Here is an 18,979-nt window from a genome sequence, read left to right as displayed (position 1 = left end):
AAATGGTTTTGTGCGTCTTTTCAGACTAATAGATGCCAATGTTTTTATTTTTAATGTGTTCTTGAATTTCATTAGATTGGGGCTTGATATTTCGCTTTTTAGGATCTTTTAGCCCATTTTATGTTTGACAGGTTGTGTTTAAGTGATTGTTTGATTCTACGGGTCTGGCAGTGATCGGGCTTGGGTGTTACTACAGAAACTGAACTCAGCTTTCTAACAAATATGGTTGATCACGGTTAATTCATGATTTAACAAGGTCCAGATTGGTTTGGATAGCATAGCTTTTTTCCATTAATACAAGAAACATTTAAGGATGTCAAAAAAGCAAAAACAAAGGAAATCTGTAAGGGTGGAAAAGGTTTTTTCAAAGCACTGTTAATACAGTTTAGCCCGGGAAGAAAACCTGTTAGAGGCTGCAACGGACAAGCAGAACAGTGACCCTGAACATACAGCTAGAGCCACAATGGTGTGGTTTAGACCACACCATATTTATGTGCTATAATGGTCTAAAACCAAGATTTAATTGAGAATATTTAGTAAGACCAAAGAATTTACAAAATGTTAGGATTATAAATCTGAGATTATTTAATATTTTAATATTTTTTCAAATAATATTTAAGTCTGTTAAGGGTTGTCCTGTGAATACCAGCCCAGTAAGGCAGTGGTAATAGGAAAAAATCAAAAGGGATGAGCCAAGCTCTGACATTATTGAACAGCATAAACTTTGCACATACATGGAATGAATTCACACAATTTCTTAAAATACAAGAATTTATTAACAAAAATAAGTCAACTCAAAGTCAAACATATTTCAATCAACAAACTCTTTACTTTGCTAAAACAATCCAACTAAACTACCAAGCAGAATTAAGGAATAACGAAGACTAATGGGCTATGTACAATATAAACAAGCTGATTAAAGATGATTGAAAATCATGACCGAAAGAGTGATGCAACATTACCATGCAATGTTTATGTTTGAGAACCAAGGATTATCTTGAAGAATCTGGAAATGAAGTTAAGTTAGTCTTGGAACCAACTTAGGCAATAATCAGCAACATTTAGACAACCCTTCACAATGCAAGATCAGATAAAATATTACTTTAATAAAATAAGGTTTTAAAGAAATGCATGCTCAGTATGAGGGATTGCTGCAAAGTCAACGCCAGTGACTGTTCACTGTCTCTACAGGTCCTTCTCAAAATATTAGCATATTGTGGTAAAGTTCATTATTTTCCATAATGTCATGATGAAAATTTAACATTCATATATTTTAGATTCATTGCAAACTAACTGAAATATTTCAGGTCTTTTATTGTCTTAATACGGATGATTTTGGCATGCAGCTCATGAAAACCATCATGACATTATGGAAAATAATGAACTTTATCACAATATGCTAATATTTTGAGAAGGACCTGTACATGCTCATCTGGGAGGAGGGAATGCTGCAAGTCACTGACTGGATGCAATCTGCTGGGTTTCCTTTGATAGAAAAACTTTTTATCCAATTTGAATAAAAAGCTAACTCCGACTGCACTATTCAATGGTTAGGATTAATTGGAATGTATGTACCTGACTGTTGTGAAGTGCCTTGAGACAACATGTGTTGTGAATTGGCGCTATATAAATAAAACTGAATTGAATTGAATTGAAAGAAAGATCTGCAGAATAAAACCAACCTTCTGGATGACCATTTCTCAACGGTGTCTCATTAGCTGCCTTTATTTTTTGAAATAATATTTAAAGAAATATTATTAAGGGAATATTTTGGAAAAGAGCCAAATCTTTCTGGAGAAATGGGGCTTAATGGTGTTTACTTAGTTATCAAATTTAGTAAAATGATGTTAGGGACACATTATTTACTGGATTGAAAACTAAACCTTACTGGGTAAATATTATTTGGCAGCAAGCAAGTGTCCTTACCTGTTAGCAGTTGAAGCTAACTAAGGAGGCTGATAGCTTAGCACCAGAATCAAACACACACCTTTAAAAATACCATCAATAAAAGGGTTAAAATGCATAAGTGCGGACGGCCGGTTATGATCAATCGTCTGTTTAAAATCACCCTTTAAATAAAGTTTGTCTTAACTTTAAAAACATAAAAACAAAGAACACAACCTGAACACGTGTGCTGCAGATAGCCTGCTTGCACCAAGATAGCTGAGTTCAACAGAAAACCAAACTTCATAAAATGAAAAACGTTTAGATCATTTCAGTCTAAATCACTTCTATCACTCTCTGGCCAAGACCTAACCTCATGAACCGTGGTGAGGAACTTTGTCCAGGGTGGCGAAGTTTGAAGAAACGTCCACAGTCTTTAGACGGTTAACTACAGCTAACCTCCTTAGCTGTGGGGAGTGGCGGCTGTTCTATCGGCCGGCCAAACTGCACGTTACCGTAACCACGGTGATGCGGCTCCTGTTGTCCTTCTCTCAGGCAGGGAAAACCGCTTCACTCAGCTTGTAGAGACTGCTTCTCTACTGGGGACGTCTCTGGGAGAGTTTGCTTCTGCAGGCCTCAGAGAGAAAGTAAAGCCAGGCGTGTACCTTAATTCCCTTTCATGAATGAATCTACCGGATACACAGAGTGATTCATTTGTACTCATCTTAGTGCATATGATCGATGATCGTATGACACCCTTGGATCCAGTTTGAAGAGTTTATGTCTTTTTGCCAGCAAAGAGACATTAGCGCGCTTGTCTCTCCGGCCAGTCTCTCAGCGGAGTCCGGGTGGAAGAGATCGGGCCATTGGAAAGGGGGGTGCTTTTATACAGCCAGTGGCATCATGGGAAGTCCGCTGTTACCCCCCCTTCCTCAGTTGCTGGAAGTCGGTTAAATGCAATTTATTTTGAAAATTCCAGAAAAGTGTGTACTGGAGTTTTAATGTTGTTTCCATGGCTGTGTGGGTCCCAACAAGAAGCTTTCCATCTGATCTGACTGAGTTTGAGCTGCTTTGCAAAGACGAATGAACAATATTGAGTTTGTAAAAAAAAACATTTATAATTTATTTTAATTCCAAAATCTTGACCAACTTTGTTTTGGTCTTTATGAATATAAAATCCAAATAAATACTGAAATGAAATTAAAGTTTGTGATTGTAAGGTGCCCAGATCTGGGTACCTTTGTAAGACAGTGTACGTTGTCTGATGGTTGTAACAGTATTTTCCCCAGGTGCAGTTTAAGCTTCCAGGGACCTCGTTTATGGATTTCCTCTCTGCTTCATTATCTGACTCTCTTCTCCATTCCCTCTTTCTGTTGCAGAAGGGAGGCTCCGCCCATAACTGCGGCCAGCTGAAGGTGGGTCAGATAATCCTGGAGGTAAACGGGGTTTCTCTGAGGGGCCGAGAGCACAGGGACGCCGCTCGCCTCATCGCCGAGGCCTTCAAGACCAAAGAGAGGGACTACGTGGACTTCCTGGTGACTGAGTTTAATGTGGCCCTATAGCTGTGAGCAGGAGGAGAGAGGATGATGATGTCGGCACCAGAGAGAAGATGACTGAACAATATCCAACATCTTGTTCATTTGATGGCACAAATCGAAAAGAACCACCAACTGATGTCTGAGCCCTTCTTCTCTTTTATAATCAAACCTTTAAACTCTAACTTGAAAGGCATTATTTCCTCGTGTTACCTCCAACTGTCAGATCTGATGCACTACAGTGAAAAATAGTGAATCTTTTCCTTTGGGTTTCTTCTCAGTGTTAAAACATACAGACCTGCAGCAGTTTGAACTTCCCCTCGCTCTGTCCAATGTTCAGTTTATTTTTCATTTATTTCTGCTTCTGTCTGAGAGTGAACTGTACAGCTGAAACCGACTGATGCTTGACTTTACGAGCTCGGGTTTGTACTGTATGTAAAAATGGACATATGTAGATACAGATGGATATATGCTTCACACATAAAAATGCTCCTATATAAATAAAAAACATGTGTAACCTTTGTTTGAGTAATCAGTAAACGTTGTGTATGAAGAGCTCAGTTTCAAAGATGATGGCACAATTACAGGTTACCTGTAATTAAATGGGTACCAGACAAAATTCAATCATCTTTAATTTTTAATACTCAACATTAACCTAATTATCATTCAAATATGGTAATTCATTAATACTTCTTCCAAGGAGCCAGACTTTCTCATAATCTTTTAAAGAGATTTTGATAAATGGTTCTTCAGTTCCATTTTGTTTGGACTTCGGCTGCTTTTTCACACAGTTGGAATTCAGCACTGTCATTACAGCATATTATGTTTAAAAAACCAAAGGTGGGCGAACAGAATTGTCATGCCATTGCCAGCCCACTTATAATAGCCACACCAAGCCTGATTACTGCCAGAAAAGTAGAATCAAGAAATGACTTATGTAGAACCTGTATGACAACACAAAGTAGGTTCCCCAATCCAAATAAAATTTAGAACGGATAACTCACCTATTTCTGCAGGTCTGGAAAGGGTTACAAAGTTATTTCTAAGCCTTTGGGACTTCAGTGAACCACAGTGCAATTCATGATCCACAAATGGAGAAAAAGTGAAACATTGGTGAACCTTCCTAGGAGCGGCTGACCTACCAAAATGACTCCAAAAGGTGCATCAGTGACTCATTCAGGAGGTCAACAAAAGAATCCAGATTAACAAATAAAGCAGTGCAGGCCTCACTTGTTTCAGTCACGGCCAGTTTCCATGATTCAACAATAAGAAAGAGATGGCATCTGGACAACTTGCAGAAAATGATGGAACCAAGATTTCTGCTATGCTGAAGGAAAATATCAGGCCATCAGTTTGTGAATTGACATTTGCAACTCTGATACGTTTAATGCTTAGACATTAGTGCCTATTTTCTTAATAACCTCAAATCATAAAGCCTTTATAAAGGGATCATAAAGCCTTTATAAAGGGGGATATGAGTTTGCTGAGCAATTATGGTGTTTGGTTATTTTCCACAAAATCAAAATAATTACCAGTGGACAATTTCATCCAATAGTTCATATTGTCTGTGTCATGTGATACAGTAAAAGCCCTGTACAGTAGTGCAATGTTAGCATGCTACTGTTAGCGGCAGCATACTAGTTCAAATGTTGTCCAGTTAACATTATGCTTTGTTTCCTAACATCTTGCTCAATCAGTTCAAGAAATTAAAGGTTTTACTAAAATATTTCATCCACTATATAATCCCATAAAAATATATCGTATGACAGAGTACAAGCACGTTAGCATGTTACTGTTAGTGGTAGCAGGCTACCACCTGCTATCACAGGTGTTGGCATGCTAAAATTAGTGTGCACGCACATTTTGAGAAATAAAAATAAAACATAAAAATGTTGCCCACTGTATAGTCCACTGGAGATGTGTGATACTGTAAAAGTGCTGTAGATTAATGTTAGCATGCCACCATTGGCTAAAGCATCTTAACATCAGTGTGCTCAATTAGTTCAAGAAAGTATATATTCCAGCTGAAAATTTTCATTACCATATAGTCCACTGGAAATGTGTCCTGTGAAACAGTTAAAGTATTGTAATGTGAAACAACATGGTGCTGAATTGAACTGCCTTAAAAGTTGGAACTAGGACCACTATTATGTTTGACGCGAGATGAAAAAGTCCTAAAACCAGATGGATTTGCTAATTGTTGTAGTACCTCAATGCAAGTAGTGATACAAATTGAAAACAATGTATTTTTCTGCATTTTAAACTGATGGCAGCCATATTGGAGAATGAAGTCACAGATGGCTGATGAACCAAATGGAAAGTTTAACTGCAGTACTGGGTTGAACGTTGTCAGGAAGTTTAAAAAAAAAAAAAAAAAAAGCACAGTAACATTAAAATAGCACACTAAAGGACAATTTGTACAGTTTGTCTGCAAAAAAGAGTTGATTTGAGGTTTAGTTCCTCTTTAACATTGGCAGGATCCATCAGGTTAGGCTGCAGTACATTATGGAATACTTTCACTGATGTAGTGCACAGCTGTGTACACAGATTTCTAGTGGACTACATTGTTGATGAATAACTACAATTTAATTTTAAAAACCTCTATCCACCAGATTAAAGAAGCAGAAATTCAAAGACAATTTACTTTACAAAGTACTATCAAATAAGTCATGTTGTTGCATTTCCAGCAGTTTAAATGTTTTTCCTAAATATAATTTCCTGTAAAGCGATGAGGTAATACTGCTTATGAGGGCTTCTTTGTCTGAATTATTTTGTTTTAACAATGTTCCAACAATAAGTGAATTCATGTTCTCAGCAGTGAATGCCTCTCTGAACAGATGATAGAATAGCTTGAACTGCTGCTTTTTGGAAAGGAGGTAATTATGGATGTACCAGGCAATCTCTCAGATTTATCTTCCTCTGTTAAACACAAACAGCTTGTTGTTTGAATGCATTAAAAGCTAAATCGCAGATTTCATTATATAGCAGAGATTTCATTATATCTTTTTTATTAATGCATTTTAGTAGAAAAACCAGGCAGTTATTTTCATTACCTCCTGTCTGTTAAAAATAGATTTTGCTATAGAGCTACACAATAAATTGAATTGGAATCATCATCTCAATATTTCATTTGCAGAGGGATACTTTCTTGGCTGTTCATCTTTTACTGCAGTAGCCATGTCCTACATTGCAAAAGTGTAGGAGAAATCCAACCTCTAATTCAATGTCTTTTAGCAATATAACTAACGGCACAGTTATTGACCACAGCAGCTGATTATGTAAAAATTCTTTAAGGTATAAAAGAATTGCACAGAGGATTTCTACCTTAAGAAAATGTTAAAATTAGCTACTTTGCTTATTTTTTCCAGTTTCCAGTCACAAATGTTCGAATATTGTTTCTTAAATGTCCGAATATTCATGATGAGTTTATGATGCCATGCAGTCTAACAAGTACCTTCATAAGAGAAACAGGCCCATATTTAAGAGTGGGCATAAGGTGCTTTTCCACATTTGCGTCCTTTGTTTTAGATTAGACCCACCTGAACAGTTTGTTGCTAAAAAGCTTATTTCCAATTAAAGCCCCAGTAGAGTTTAGTAAACTACATTGTGGTGCAGCCTTGTTTGACAAAGATCCAGTTATTTTAAATATTTTGGCTGATAATCTGACTGTGGATATGGACAAATTTGCCTGAGTAGCTATTCTTTTGTAGCCATTTCCTGATCAACACATATTTACCCCTCTACCTACATTTTATGCTTTTCTGTTGTTTGTTTGTGGCCGGCACCACAGTTAAAATTTTAAGTTAGAGGGGTATGGGGATGGGTTTGACCCGGCTATTGGAAACTTGGATCCCCCTAAAAAGGATTTGGTGGTAAACATATTAACGTATTCCAAGGTATCTGTATTCATACATTGACATTAGGTGTATTCAGATTTAAGTTTGGAAGAACCTTGTTTTAGGATTTCAGACGCCAAGACATTCTGTCTTCTTATTAATAATATCTGCACACTGGACTTTGGATTGTTGCAGCCTTACAACTTTGCAAGTGTTGGTCTCAGAGCCCAGTAATGCTATCCCTTAACACAGTGGTTCCCAAAGCTGGGGTCTGGACCCCACTCAGTGTCGCGAACCAGCAGCTATAACGTCTTGAGATCATCTTGAGAAATAAACTTCCAATCACAAACATGATAGAGGTAAAGCATATTTATGATATAAATATTTAAAATGATCAAACAAACTGTGCTTAAAATATATATATAATCTATAAATTAGCTGTTGATGGCGTTTGTGCTGTCATTGTACCGCACAAAAAATGCCAGAAGTCCTCTAAGGTTTAAATGGTGAATCTAGGAGATGCACATCCGGGCTCTTTGCTGCAGTGAAACAAACTGTCTCTTAATTGCAGCTAAAATTTAACAACAATATTCCATTTGTACGTTTTCCTCATATTGTGCAGCCACATTTCATGCCATTAATGTTTTTGCCAACATTTCAAACTCTGTAATGCTGAGTTTTATTTTGTAATGGACTAAAATCATCATCAGGTCTGTGACTATAATATATTATTCCTTTTGTTGTATGAACACAATTCTTGTGGACAGCCTGAAGGTTGAAACACCAATTAAACTGAGCTATATTCATGGAGAGATAAATACTTTTTACAATTTAAACATTCGTATTTTACCTCTGCACAGTGAAAGCGGCCCTATACGTGTTTTTATATGTGCTGGTAGTACGTAAATGAGGCTGATTTATTGAGTTTCATTACAAACCTTTCTACTCTCATCTGTTTCTGGTGCATAGCTTTGGCATTTCCGTTTGTTTAAAGCTGTAGTATGTTTTAGATTAGACATGCTCAGTCTGGGGTGTCCTTTCACCCCAGACAGCACAGTTATCCCCCTGCTGCCCCCTCAGCTGATGATTTAATTTTTTTAATCAACTACATTTAATCATGTCCCCACTTCGTGGGGCTTTTGGGAGCCTAGCTCGGTGCAGCAATTGCACCCGAGAGGGGAGTAATGAGACGTTTACTGAATGACATTGCTAAATATATTTTTTTTAAAAGAAGCAAATTCACATGAAGAAGGAGTGGGCGTGCACATTGGAACCATTTTTAGAAAAGTAATTAGAAGATAAGCAGCGAGAGCCGAAGAGATGGAGGCAGAGAGTGGGACTTTGAGTGAAAACAAAATGAGATATAATTTGTTGTGGGATTGCTCTGCTTCCTCTCAGATTGTACAGCTAAACATCGTCTGTACGTCACTCCAGAGTCTCATGTTAGGCCAATTTGTGATGTAATTGGAATAATTAATCTCAGTATTTTGTGCAGGAAGGTGTGTCCTGTGTTTGTTTTATACAGATGGTGTGTGTCTGTTTGCAGTTAATGGATGAAATGAGAAAAATATGGTCAAAACAAACAGATGGCAAATAAAGACAGATATAAATGTCATCACCCAGGAGGAAGTGGTCTGTCTGGACGTCTGGGCTTCCTGACAAAGTCTGGCATCGGAGCTCTGTGAGAAATTACCATCAAAGACTCTTCAATCATTTTATATGACAGCTAAAAGAGGAAAACGCCACATGTGCTTTTATAACACATCCTTGCTGCCTTTTGGCAAATGTCAGCTTTTGATTGATGGAAACTGATCTAAAGTGATGCTGTAATCAGATCAAACACCCAGAGTTGAGCCTTTTTGCTTACTCTGCAGCCTCACTATAAGATACTGCTTAAAAGTTATTCTTTGCATTTTGATTCACTAGAATTGACTTGTAATAAAGTAAATTGACCAAATGTGAAAAATCAGCCAAAGTCCAAAGAAAAACTCTAAAAGACCTTCAGAAACTCTAAAGAAGTACTGATTAAAGACCATTTAATATGTGCATTTCAACAATTATATCAGCTTTTTAATCTCTCTTCTTTTGCACTTTTTGATTACTACAACTCATGTTACCTTGGCCTTTCATGTCTGCTGTTAAACACTGAGGAGGATCTGTGATGCTGTGGGTCTAAAGCCCCTGGGAGCTCAGTTGGAATTCATTGACTTTTTAAAATAACAATGTATTTTAAATAAAAGATGAATGGCCTCAACACAGAATTTGTTCCCCAGACACAAACACCATCAGGCCCATGTCAGCTACTACCCCTAAATCCTCCAGAACCTGCATAACACAGCAGCTTTACACACTAAAAATACTTAGAAATGTCCCCAAATTAAAATAAGTAAATGTCCTTTAATTTTTCTTTGGCCTTTGACATTTTAGTGATATTGCCTCAATAACTACAGCAGAATTACAACTTGAAATCTAATTCAGTGGTAAATGCATTTCCTTAACCGTCCCGGCTATAACTGTTCGGCTGTTTTAGAATGCTTTATAAAGGAAAACTGTCTCCGGAACACCTTTAGAGCATTTCAGGACAATGGATGCATCAGAAGGCTTTCAGACTTGATATTCATGCTGCTGCCACTGCCTGTGTGGGTGTGTGTTTGGCTGTGTCGATGTGTGAGATGGAGGCAACAGATATCAGGTGGATAAGTGTGTCCTCAGAGGGAAACAGATGACACCTCCCATCAGATGGAGAGGAGAAAAGAGGACATATGGAAGAGGGGGAAGAATATGCAGCCTGATATTTCCCTGATGAAGGATGAAAGTAAACATGTCTTATAAAGGTAGAAGCATCTGAAAGAAACACATAAAAACCTGCGATAATTATGTGCATGGTTTAATTTTGGAGGCTATACAGCGCCCTGTTTAAGTATTCACACCCCTTTGTACAACATTTTGTCATGTTACAACAACATGATTCAGTGTATTTTATTGGGGTTTTGTGTGATGGGCCAACAGCAAGTTGTGCATAATAGTTAAGTGGAAGGAAAATATGTTTTCAAATGTATTTTTCTTAATACAAATATAGATCAAAAAACGGTGGCATGCATTTGTATTCATTCCTAATGGTGAAACATAATGGCAGCAGCATTATGCTGTGGGGATTCTGTTCTTCAGCAGGGACAGGGAGGTTGGTCAGAGCTGATGGAAAGATGAATGTTTAACACGATGGATGTTGCATGCTGGACTTTTTTTGCTGCTCCTTCAACAATGACTTTCGTCTTGCCATTCTTCCATAAAGGACAGACAAATGTGTGTTCTGTTGACAGATTCTCCCACCTGAGCTGTGGATCTCTGCAGCTCCTCCAGAGATACCATGGACCTCTTTGCTGATTAAGGTTCTACTCTACTGCTCTGTTTAGGTGGACAACCATGTCTTGGTTGGTTTGCAGTTGTGCTCTAATCTTTCAATGTTCAGCTGCTAATCTGAGCAATCCTTTGTGAGATGTGCAAAGCTTGGGTTATTGTTCTTAACCTCAACCCTGCTTTAAACTTCTCCAGAACTTCCTCTCAGACCTTTCTGATGTGCTCCTTGATCTTCATGGTGCTGTTTGTTCTCCAGTGTTCTCTAACAAAGGCTGTTTCTATAATTAGCTTAAATTACGCTCAGCTGGTAGTTGATCTTGGTTTGATTTAGGGGTATGGAGTAAATAGGTTGTGGTTTATTTTATGCTTTCATGATTTAATGGTTTTCTGGAATGATATGGACTTGTCCTTATTTAGAGACAATTTTTACTGATCTGCTGTATGTAGAATGTTTAAAAACATTATTGTTTTAAAATAAATAATTTTCAGCATCTAGGGTGCAGCAATTATGCTTCCTTTGATGTCAAGTCTTGTTTTAGTGATAAGAGCTGTAACCCGCTGAGGAAAAGGATAAGTGCAAACATGCAGCAGGGAACCAAAAATGTAAATAAATAAAATAGTAAACAGCTCAACAGGAGGTGAAAAGGTCATTATTTTGAGATCATTTTATTTGTTTGGGCCCATATAAACCACACTTCCAGAACCATTCCTGCAGGATGGTAGTGTTACGGCCCCTGGCCTCTTGAGGCTGTGCAGGCTCCTTTTCTTTTTTTTGTTATGCAGATTCAGCTGTGGGGGCACACCTTCCTGATTGGCTGCTTGGAGACTGCTGGAAGGCAGCCGCGCCATTGGACCAGCAGAGAAATGCAAGCCAATCAGATGCTAATGAGGCCCACCTGCAACATATAAAATGCTCCAGTGAATATTCTCCCAGTGGGGCAGCTTGTAGGAAGAGGTTTTGTTCAGCTTGTCCTCCACCTTTGGTATTTTCAACTGCTTTGGGCAGTTTTGGAATATTTCTTGTCCTGTTTGTTCTGCTAAAAGGGTTTTGATTTTGTTGTAGTTTGCCTCTCAAGCTAGAAGCTCATGGTTGGGAGGCTTGGTACCTCCCTTTTTGTGAATGTTCTTTTCTTTTTGGGTTCCTTGAACTTAATATTCCTCAGGCTGCTAGCCCTCTGTGTTTTTTTTTTTTTTTTTTTTTTTTTTTTGTGTTACCTGGGTAAAATTGTATTGTGGCTTTGTGAAACCCTGTTTTGTAATAAATCCTTTTACATTCCACTTGTTTCCTCTGGACACATCATTATGTTACCGCCCCTGAACCCCTAGACCTGTGTGGGCCGTAACAGTAGACATTTCTATAGATCTGCTGCCTCTTTGGCCTGATATTAAAGGGCCATCCAGGATGGAGGGATGATGGAGAGAAGTGATGGCGTCAGCTGACCTTCCCATTAATCTGAGATGTTGGCCTCGGCTCAGACGGAGACTTGTTGCTTGTACTAATGCAGCAATGCAGCGGTTTGCTCCTCCACCAAGGACCACAGCTCCTCTCCAAATGTCGAGCTCATAAAGCATCCGCAGCCACCTGTTGACTTTATCGATGATGTTTATCCTTTTAGCAGAGTTTGGCTTCTGCTTTTATTAGCTGTTGATTTTGCTGGAGTTTATTTTCCTCTTCCTTAGAAGCTCTTCAGGGTGCTTCCCTTTGTTTGCCTGTCACTGAGGCAGTTCAGCCAATCTGTCTTATTCTGTTTCCTGTGCATTTTAATTAGGAAAGCTGACATGAAGTTGAAACATGAAGTGAAACTATTTCGCTGGGGTGGACTCCGCAAATGTAGTTAGCTGTCTGCATCCTTCTGAGCCTGAAACCTGAGAATTAAATGACGTTGTTTCCAAAGGTGTGAAAAACCGTTGGTTTAAGTTGGTCCCTCATTAATTTCACTGCTGCAACACCAGACTGTGTCCAGGTTTCAGTCTTCTAGCTGTTGATTGGAGGTAAACATGGAAGAATTTAGACACGGTTCTCCTTTGTTATTCCGTCAACTTGGAACAGTGCAGCAGCACCATTTGTTTTAAAACTGTCCCTCAGCATGATACTGCTGCCACTATGCTTATCAGCCGGTTCAATGGCTAGATAGCTCAGTTATTGCAGAATCAAGTACCAACATTTAGGAGCAGTTTGCTCCCCAGAAGGTCTCAACCTTTGTTACTCGAGTGCAGATTTGGTGCAGCTTTTAGATTCATCTCTTCTTTAATGAACTGGAATCCAATAATTAGGTCATTAGCAGGCTTCTGCTGAGCTTGACCGCATGCTGAGAAGTTAATTCAGATTATTTGATTCAGTACTGTTGGACCAGGAACACATGTGAAAGCTGCAGGACACTGGCCCCTGAGGGCGGACCTGAATCCAATTCGGAATCTGCGGCAAGACTTGAAAATTTACGTCCATGGACACACTCCGTTTAACCCGACTAATGTATAGCTGTTTTGCAACGAATGAAAGGTAGAAATTTCTGTCTCTAGGTGTGCAAAGCTATTAGGGGGATACCCCTCTGTAATGATGTTATTTAGGACATATACTTTTACTTTTAGTTTTCTGATCATTTATTTTGTTAGACCTTTTCTTACGTAGTTAGTCATATTCTGCTGAACATGAAGCATTATCAGGAGAACATTAAAATATTGTAAAGAAAAATGTATGAATGCATGGAAGTAAAATATGAAAAAAATTAACGATGGTTTTAAATAAAAAACTTTCAATAACATTTCACAGTTCTTTTTTTTTTTTCCTCATAAAATATTTCATTGTTTTATTTTATTTTTTTGGCGAAATCATTTTTTGGGCCTGTATAAAGATCAAATTATTGTTAAACATTGTCCTCTTGCGGTTTCACCTACTAACTACACTTTCAAACGTTCATTGGAGACATGTCCCGCCCCTTTTTTAAACATACTAACCAATCATAACTCAGCCTTCTGCTTAAATAGGTTCAAGAGTTCTGATAAACCCTCAACGCTGTATTTTCGGTACAATACTCCTAACAAGCTCCAGAAAGTCAACGTGTATTTGAGAAAATTGAAGAAGACATTCACTTTCTGAGGTACAGGAATGCTGTAATTTAAACCGAGGGCAAGTTTGGGTCGATAATTTAGTTAACAAATACCTGCAATCCAAAACGGGGGGGCGAAATTTAACTCTCAGACGTTACTTGGGGTGACTTGACTGCCAAACAGCTGAATCAGTGCTGGGCTGGTGACGGGATAACAGAAGAGCTAGACAACGGTTGAACCCGGAAAAGGATTGGTTGGAGGCAGGATCTTGGCGCGAAACTTCGATCTGAAAACGTTGGTCTACTAAGAACCCCACAGTGGTAGAAATTATTTACTTTTGGAAGTGGCAGTAAAAGGCATAAACTGGTATGTGAATGGTTCAGAATGGATACACAGGAGGATAATATGGACTTTGATGAATGGACGCCAGTAAGTAGAGGGAGAGGACGCGGAAGAGGTAAAGCAGAAGAAGGAAAAATGTTAGACAGCCAAAGGAATAAAAGAGAGTTGGAAGAAAACAGTTCTGAAGAAGAGAGAGTAGTTAGGAGGAAAATCGGAAGGGAAGAATGTAAAATAATATTAAAGATAAAAAATGAAGAAGAAAAAGAGAACCTGAGTCCTATTTCACTATCTAGAGAAATTAAAAAAAAGATAGGAGATGTTGAAATGGTGAAGGTCTTGAGAGATGGAAATATACTGGTGGTGTGTAAAACTGAAGAACAAAGAAGAAAGGCTTTACAAGTGGAAAACATTTGCAAGAAAACAGTGACAGAGAGGAAGATTATAGGAGAAGATAAAATCATTCGGGGGGTAATTTATGGCATTCCTATGGAGGAAGATATAGACAAGGTAAAAAAAAAGCATTGTTGGTGCAAAGGTAAAAAATCTCAAAAGACTGACAAAAAATGTAAATGGTGAAAGAGTAGGAAGCCTGTCAATTTTAATAGATTTTGAAGAAAAGGTGTTGCCACAAAATGTTAAAATAGGATATCTGAGTTTTTCTGTGAGGCCTTTCATTCCTCCACCACTAAGATGTTTTAAATGTCAGAGATATGGTCATATAGCAGCTGTCTGTAAAGGAAAACAAAGATGTCCAAAGTGTGGAGAAGATCACAGAATTGAAGATTGTGGGGAAGAAGTGCAGGAAAAATGTTGCAATTGTGGAGGGCAACATAGAGTTACATTCGGGGGATGTGAGGTAAGGAAGAAAGCAAAAGAAATCCAACAAATTAAAATGACTAAAAACATAAGCTATGCCGAAGCAGTCAAAAATGTACAGAAAGAAAGATCAAGGGATGAAGGTCAAATTAGGATTCAAGATTATCAACAAAGAAAAGTAGAATCAGAGGAAAATGTTACAATGTCTGTGGAAAAACTGATATTATTCATAGCTTATGTCATTAACTGCACTGAACAGGCTAAACACAAAACAGAAAAGATTAAAATAATAGTCAGAGGAGCAGAAAAGTTCTTAGGGTTTAAAGAAGGATCTTGGGAAAACATTAATAAAAAGTTGGAAACAGATGGAAGGCAAGGAGGAACCCCAGCTGATAGAAATATATGATAATATTACAGTGGAATGCAAGAAGTTTAATCGCTAATGGACAGGAATTTAAAGGGTATATAGATGGAATTGAAGAAAAACCAGAAATTATATGTATACAGGAGACGTGGTTAAAACCAAACCTAGATTTTGTGTTTAAAGGGTACAATAGTATCAGAAGGGATAGAATAGAAGGAAGTGGAGGAGGATGTGGAATATTTATAAAAGAAGGGATACAATATCAGATATTAGGAAAAGGCAAAGAGTTAGAATATATAGTAGTTGAAATTTACAATAAAAAGGAAAAGTGTAAAATAATAAATTTTTATAATCCATGTAAAATATTATCATTTGAGTTGATGGATGAATTAATGGGATACTTAGAAGGAAAAGTAATCTGGTGTGGAGATTTTAATGCTAACAGCACATTATGGGGAAAATGTAATAATAAAAATGGACAAGTTATTGAAGAAATAATGGAAATAAAAAATTTGGTATGTATAAATGATGGAAAAGGAACAAGAATTAATGTAAAAACAGGTACAGAGTCTGTGATTGATTTAACAATAGTATCAAATTGTTTAGCCAATAACTGTGAGTGGGACATTGACAAAGATACAACAGTAGGCAGTGATCATTACCCCATTAAAATCATAACAGGAATATTAATAAATAACAGGAATACAGGATTATATAAAAGATGGAACTTTAATAAGGCTGATTGGGAAAAATTTAAATATTTAAGTCAAAAGAAATTGGAAGAAATAGATGAGTCAATTGATATAAATAGTTTAAATATAAATATCTGTAAAAAAATATTACAGGCTGCAGAAGAATCAATAAAAAAAGGAGGAAGAAAGAACGATAAAAAAATTGTGCCATGGTGGACAAAAGAATGTAGTGAAGTAATAAAATTAAGAAATAAAGCATTTAAAATGTTAAAAAGTAACCCAATTTATCAGAATTTAATTGAGTACAAAAGAAAGCAGGCAAAGGTAAGAAAGATCATTAAACATACAAAAAGAGAATATTGGAGAAACTTTTGTAATACCGTAGGGAGAGAAACAAAAATTGATCAAATTTGGAAAACGATTAAAAGAATGAAGGGTATTAGAAAAGAATATGGATATCCTATATTGAAAATAGATAATATAACTATAACGGAAGATAAAGAAAAAGCAGAAATATTAGCTAAAACATTTAGTAAAATTCATAGTTCAAATAATATTAGTGAAGAGGGAAAGAAAGGTAGGGAAATCACAAAGATGAAATATAAAGAATTAATGCAAAATAATGTAGATACAAATAAATTAATAAATGAACCATTTACACAAGGAGAATTGAACTTTGTAACCAGGAAAACAAAAAATACATCACCTGGAAAAGATCAAATTTACTATACGATGATAGAACATCTTAATGACAAAGCAAAAGACAAAATATTAGAATTATACAATAAAGTCTGGGAGGAGGGAGAGCTGCCACAGAGCTGGAAGGAAGCAATAATTATTCCAATAGCTAAACCAGGAAAAGATAACACAAAACCAGAAAATTATAGACCAATCGCATTAACATCAAATATTTGTAAAATAATGGAAAAAATGATTAATAATAGATTAACATATTATTTAAATATTAATGGATATATATCTAGAAATCAAAATGGGTTTAGAAAAGGGAGAAGCACAAATGACTCTGCATTATGTTTAGAATATGAAATTAGGAGAGCACAAATAAACAAAGAAAATGTAGTAGCTGTATTTTTTGATATAGAAAAAGCATATGACATGATGTGGGTTGAAGGATTATTAATTAAATTAAATAAAATGGGTATTACTGGAAAAATGTTTAACTGGATTAAAGATTTTTTAACAAAAAGAACAATACAAGTAAGAATTGGTCAAGAATTGTCAGATAAATATATAATAGATAATGGTACTCCTCAAGGAAGTATTATAAGTCCGTTATTGTTTTCTATAATGATAAATGATGTATTTAAAAATATTGGTAAGGACGTCGGTTGCTCACTATTTGCAGATGATGGAGCTATATGGAAAAGGGGTCGTAATATCAAATTTATTGAAAAGAAAATACAGGATGAGATTATTAGAATAGAACAATGGGCAAATCAATGGGGATTTAAATTCTCAGTGGAAAAAACAAAACTAATGGTGTTTACACAGAAAAGGAAAAGAGAAAATATCAAACTAAAATTATACAATCAAGTTTTAGAACAAGTAAAAAATATAAAATTTTTAGGTATATGGTTTGATGAAAAAATTATATGGAAAGTACATATAGAAAAAATCATAGATAAATGCAAAAGAATATTAAACATTATGAGATGTATGGCTGGTATTGATTGGGGAGCAGATCGAACATCATTAAAAAGAATTTATACAGGATTAATTAGATCAAATATTGATTATGGAAGTATAATTTATGGATCAGCAGCAAATACTCATCTTATAAAATTAGACAATATACAACATCAAGCTTTAAGAATTTGTACAGGAGCAATCAGAACCAGTCCAATAGCAGCACTTCAGGTAGAGATGGGAGAGATGCCATTAGATTTAAGAAGGAAACAGTTAGCAATAAATTACTGGATAAACTTACAAAGCAATAATCCGGATCATCCCACACGTGATATTTTAAAACCATGCTGGGAAAAAGAAAAAAAACAAGTTAAGAGTTTTGGTTGGATTATCAATAATATAGCAGAAAAATTTCAAATATATGAAAAAGAAATAAGTTTAATGTTGCCTTTGCCAGTAGTACCACCGTGGCTGTTACCAGAAGCAGTGGTGGATATGGCGTTGATGGAAAAGAAAAAGGATCCAAAATGTAGATTAGATTCAAGTATAATACAAGAATATATAAACAATTACTATCATTATGTCCAGATTTACACAGACGCATCAAAAACAGATGAAAAAATAGGAGTAGCATTTGTAATACCAGAATTTAAAATAAAAGTAGGAAAAAGAATTACAGATGGATTATCAGTATATTCAGGAGAATTATTAGCAATATTGTTAGCAGTGCAGTGGGTGGAGGATATAAAACCATTAAAAACAATCATTTGTTCAGACTCAAGTTCAGCATTATTAAGTTTAAAACATAATCATTCAGAGGGTAGACCAGACATTTTGTTGGAAATAAAACTTACTTTATTTAGAATACAAAGAATGGGATTAATATTAGTGTTTTTATGGGTACCAGCACATGTAGGAGTTGGAGGGAATGAGATGGCGGACAGGATAGCAAAGAAGGCAACACAAAACAACATTAGCTTTATAATAAATATTAGTAGGTCAGAGGCAAGAAATATAATTAAACAGAGAATCAGGAAAGAGTGGCAAAAAAGGTGGGATGAAGAAAAGAAAGGAAGATGGTTTTACAGAATCAACAAGATAGTAGGAGAAGTAAGAACAGGAAGAAGGAGTAGAAAAGAGGAAAGATTAATTACAAGATTAAGACTAGGACATACAGGACTTAATTCTACATTGTTCAAGATAAAGAAACATAATACAGGAAAATGTGATCATTGTGGAGAGGAGGAAACAATAGAACATGTAATATTGAAGTGTCAGAAATATGAACAAGAAAGAACAATTTTAAGGAGAGAATTTGTAGGTATTAAAGAAAATTTTATATTGAGAGATACTTTGCAAAGAAGTTTAGGTAGCAAACATATTCAAATTATAATTAGATTTTTCAAAAGCACTAAATTAATAAATAAAATTTGATTGTTGTAATAGTAAATAAGATTT

General features: G+C 36.2%; 2 protein-coding genes across 6 annotated transcripts in view; both read left to right on the top strand.

The window, feature by feature from the left end:
• whrna (whirlin a) overlaps nt 1-3,941 on the top strand; it is a 213,493-nt gene extending 209,552 nt beyond the window's left edge. For all 5 annotated transcript variants that reach the window (XM_047373386.1, XM_047373384.1, XM_047373388.1 and 2 more), the window contains one exon: nt 3,264-3,941. In XM_047373386.1, coding sequence (XP_047229342.1) covers nt 3,264-3,446 — 183 coding nt within the window. In that variant the 3' untranslated portion in view covers nt 3,447-3,941. The remainder of the gene's footprint in view (nt 1-3,263) is intronic.
• Nucleotides 3,942-13,578: 9,637 nt separating this feature from the next.
• akna (AT-hook transcription factor) overlaps nt 13,579-18,979 on the top strand; it is a 37,652-nt gene continuing 32,251 nt past the window's right edge. Inside the window, exon 1 of the mRNA XM_047372096.1 lies at nt 13,579-13,710. The gene's annotated coding sequence lies outside the window, so the exon portion shown is untranslated. The remainder of the gene's footprint in view (nt 13,711-18,979) is intronic.

The sequence above is a fragment of the Girardinichthys multiradiatus genome, chromosome 8 (assembly GCF_021462225.1).
Source record: "Girardinichthys multiradiatus isolate DD_20200921_A chromosome 8, DD_fGirMul_XY1, whole genome shotgun sequence".
Lineage (NCBI taxonomy): Eukaryota > Metazoa > Chordata > Actinopteri > Cyprinodontiformes > Goodeidae > Girardinichthys > Girardinichthys multiradiatus.
The sequence above is the reverse complement of the archived record's forward strand: the minus strand, read 5'-3'. Positions and strand labels throughout refer to the sequence as shown.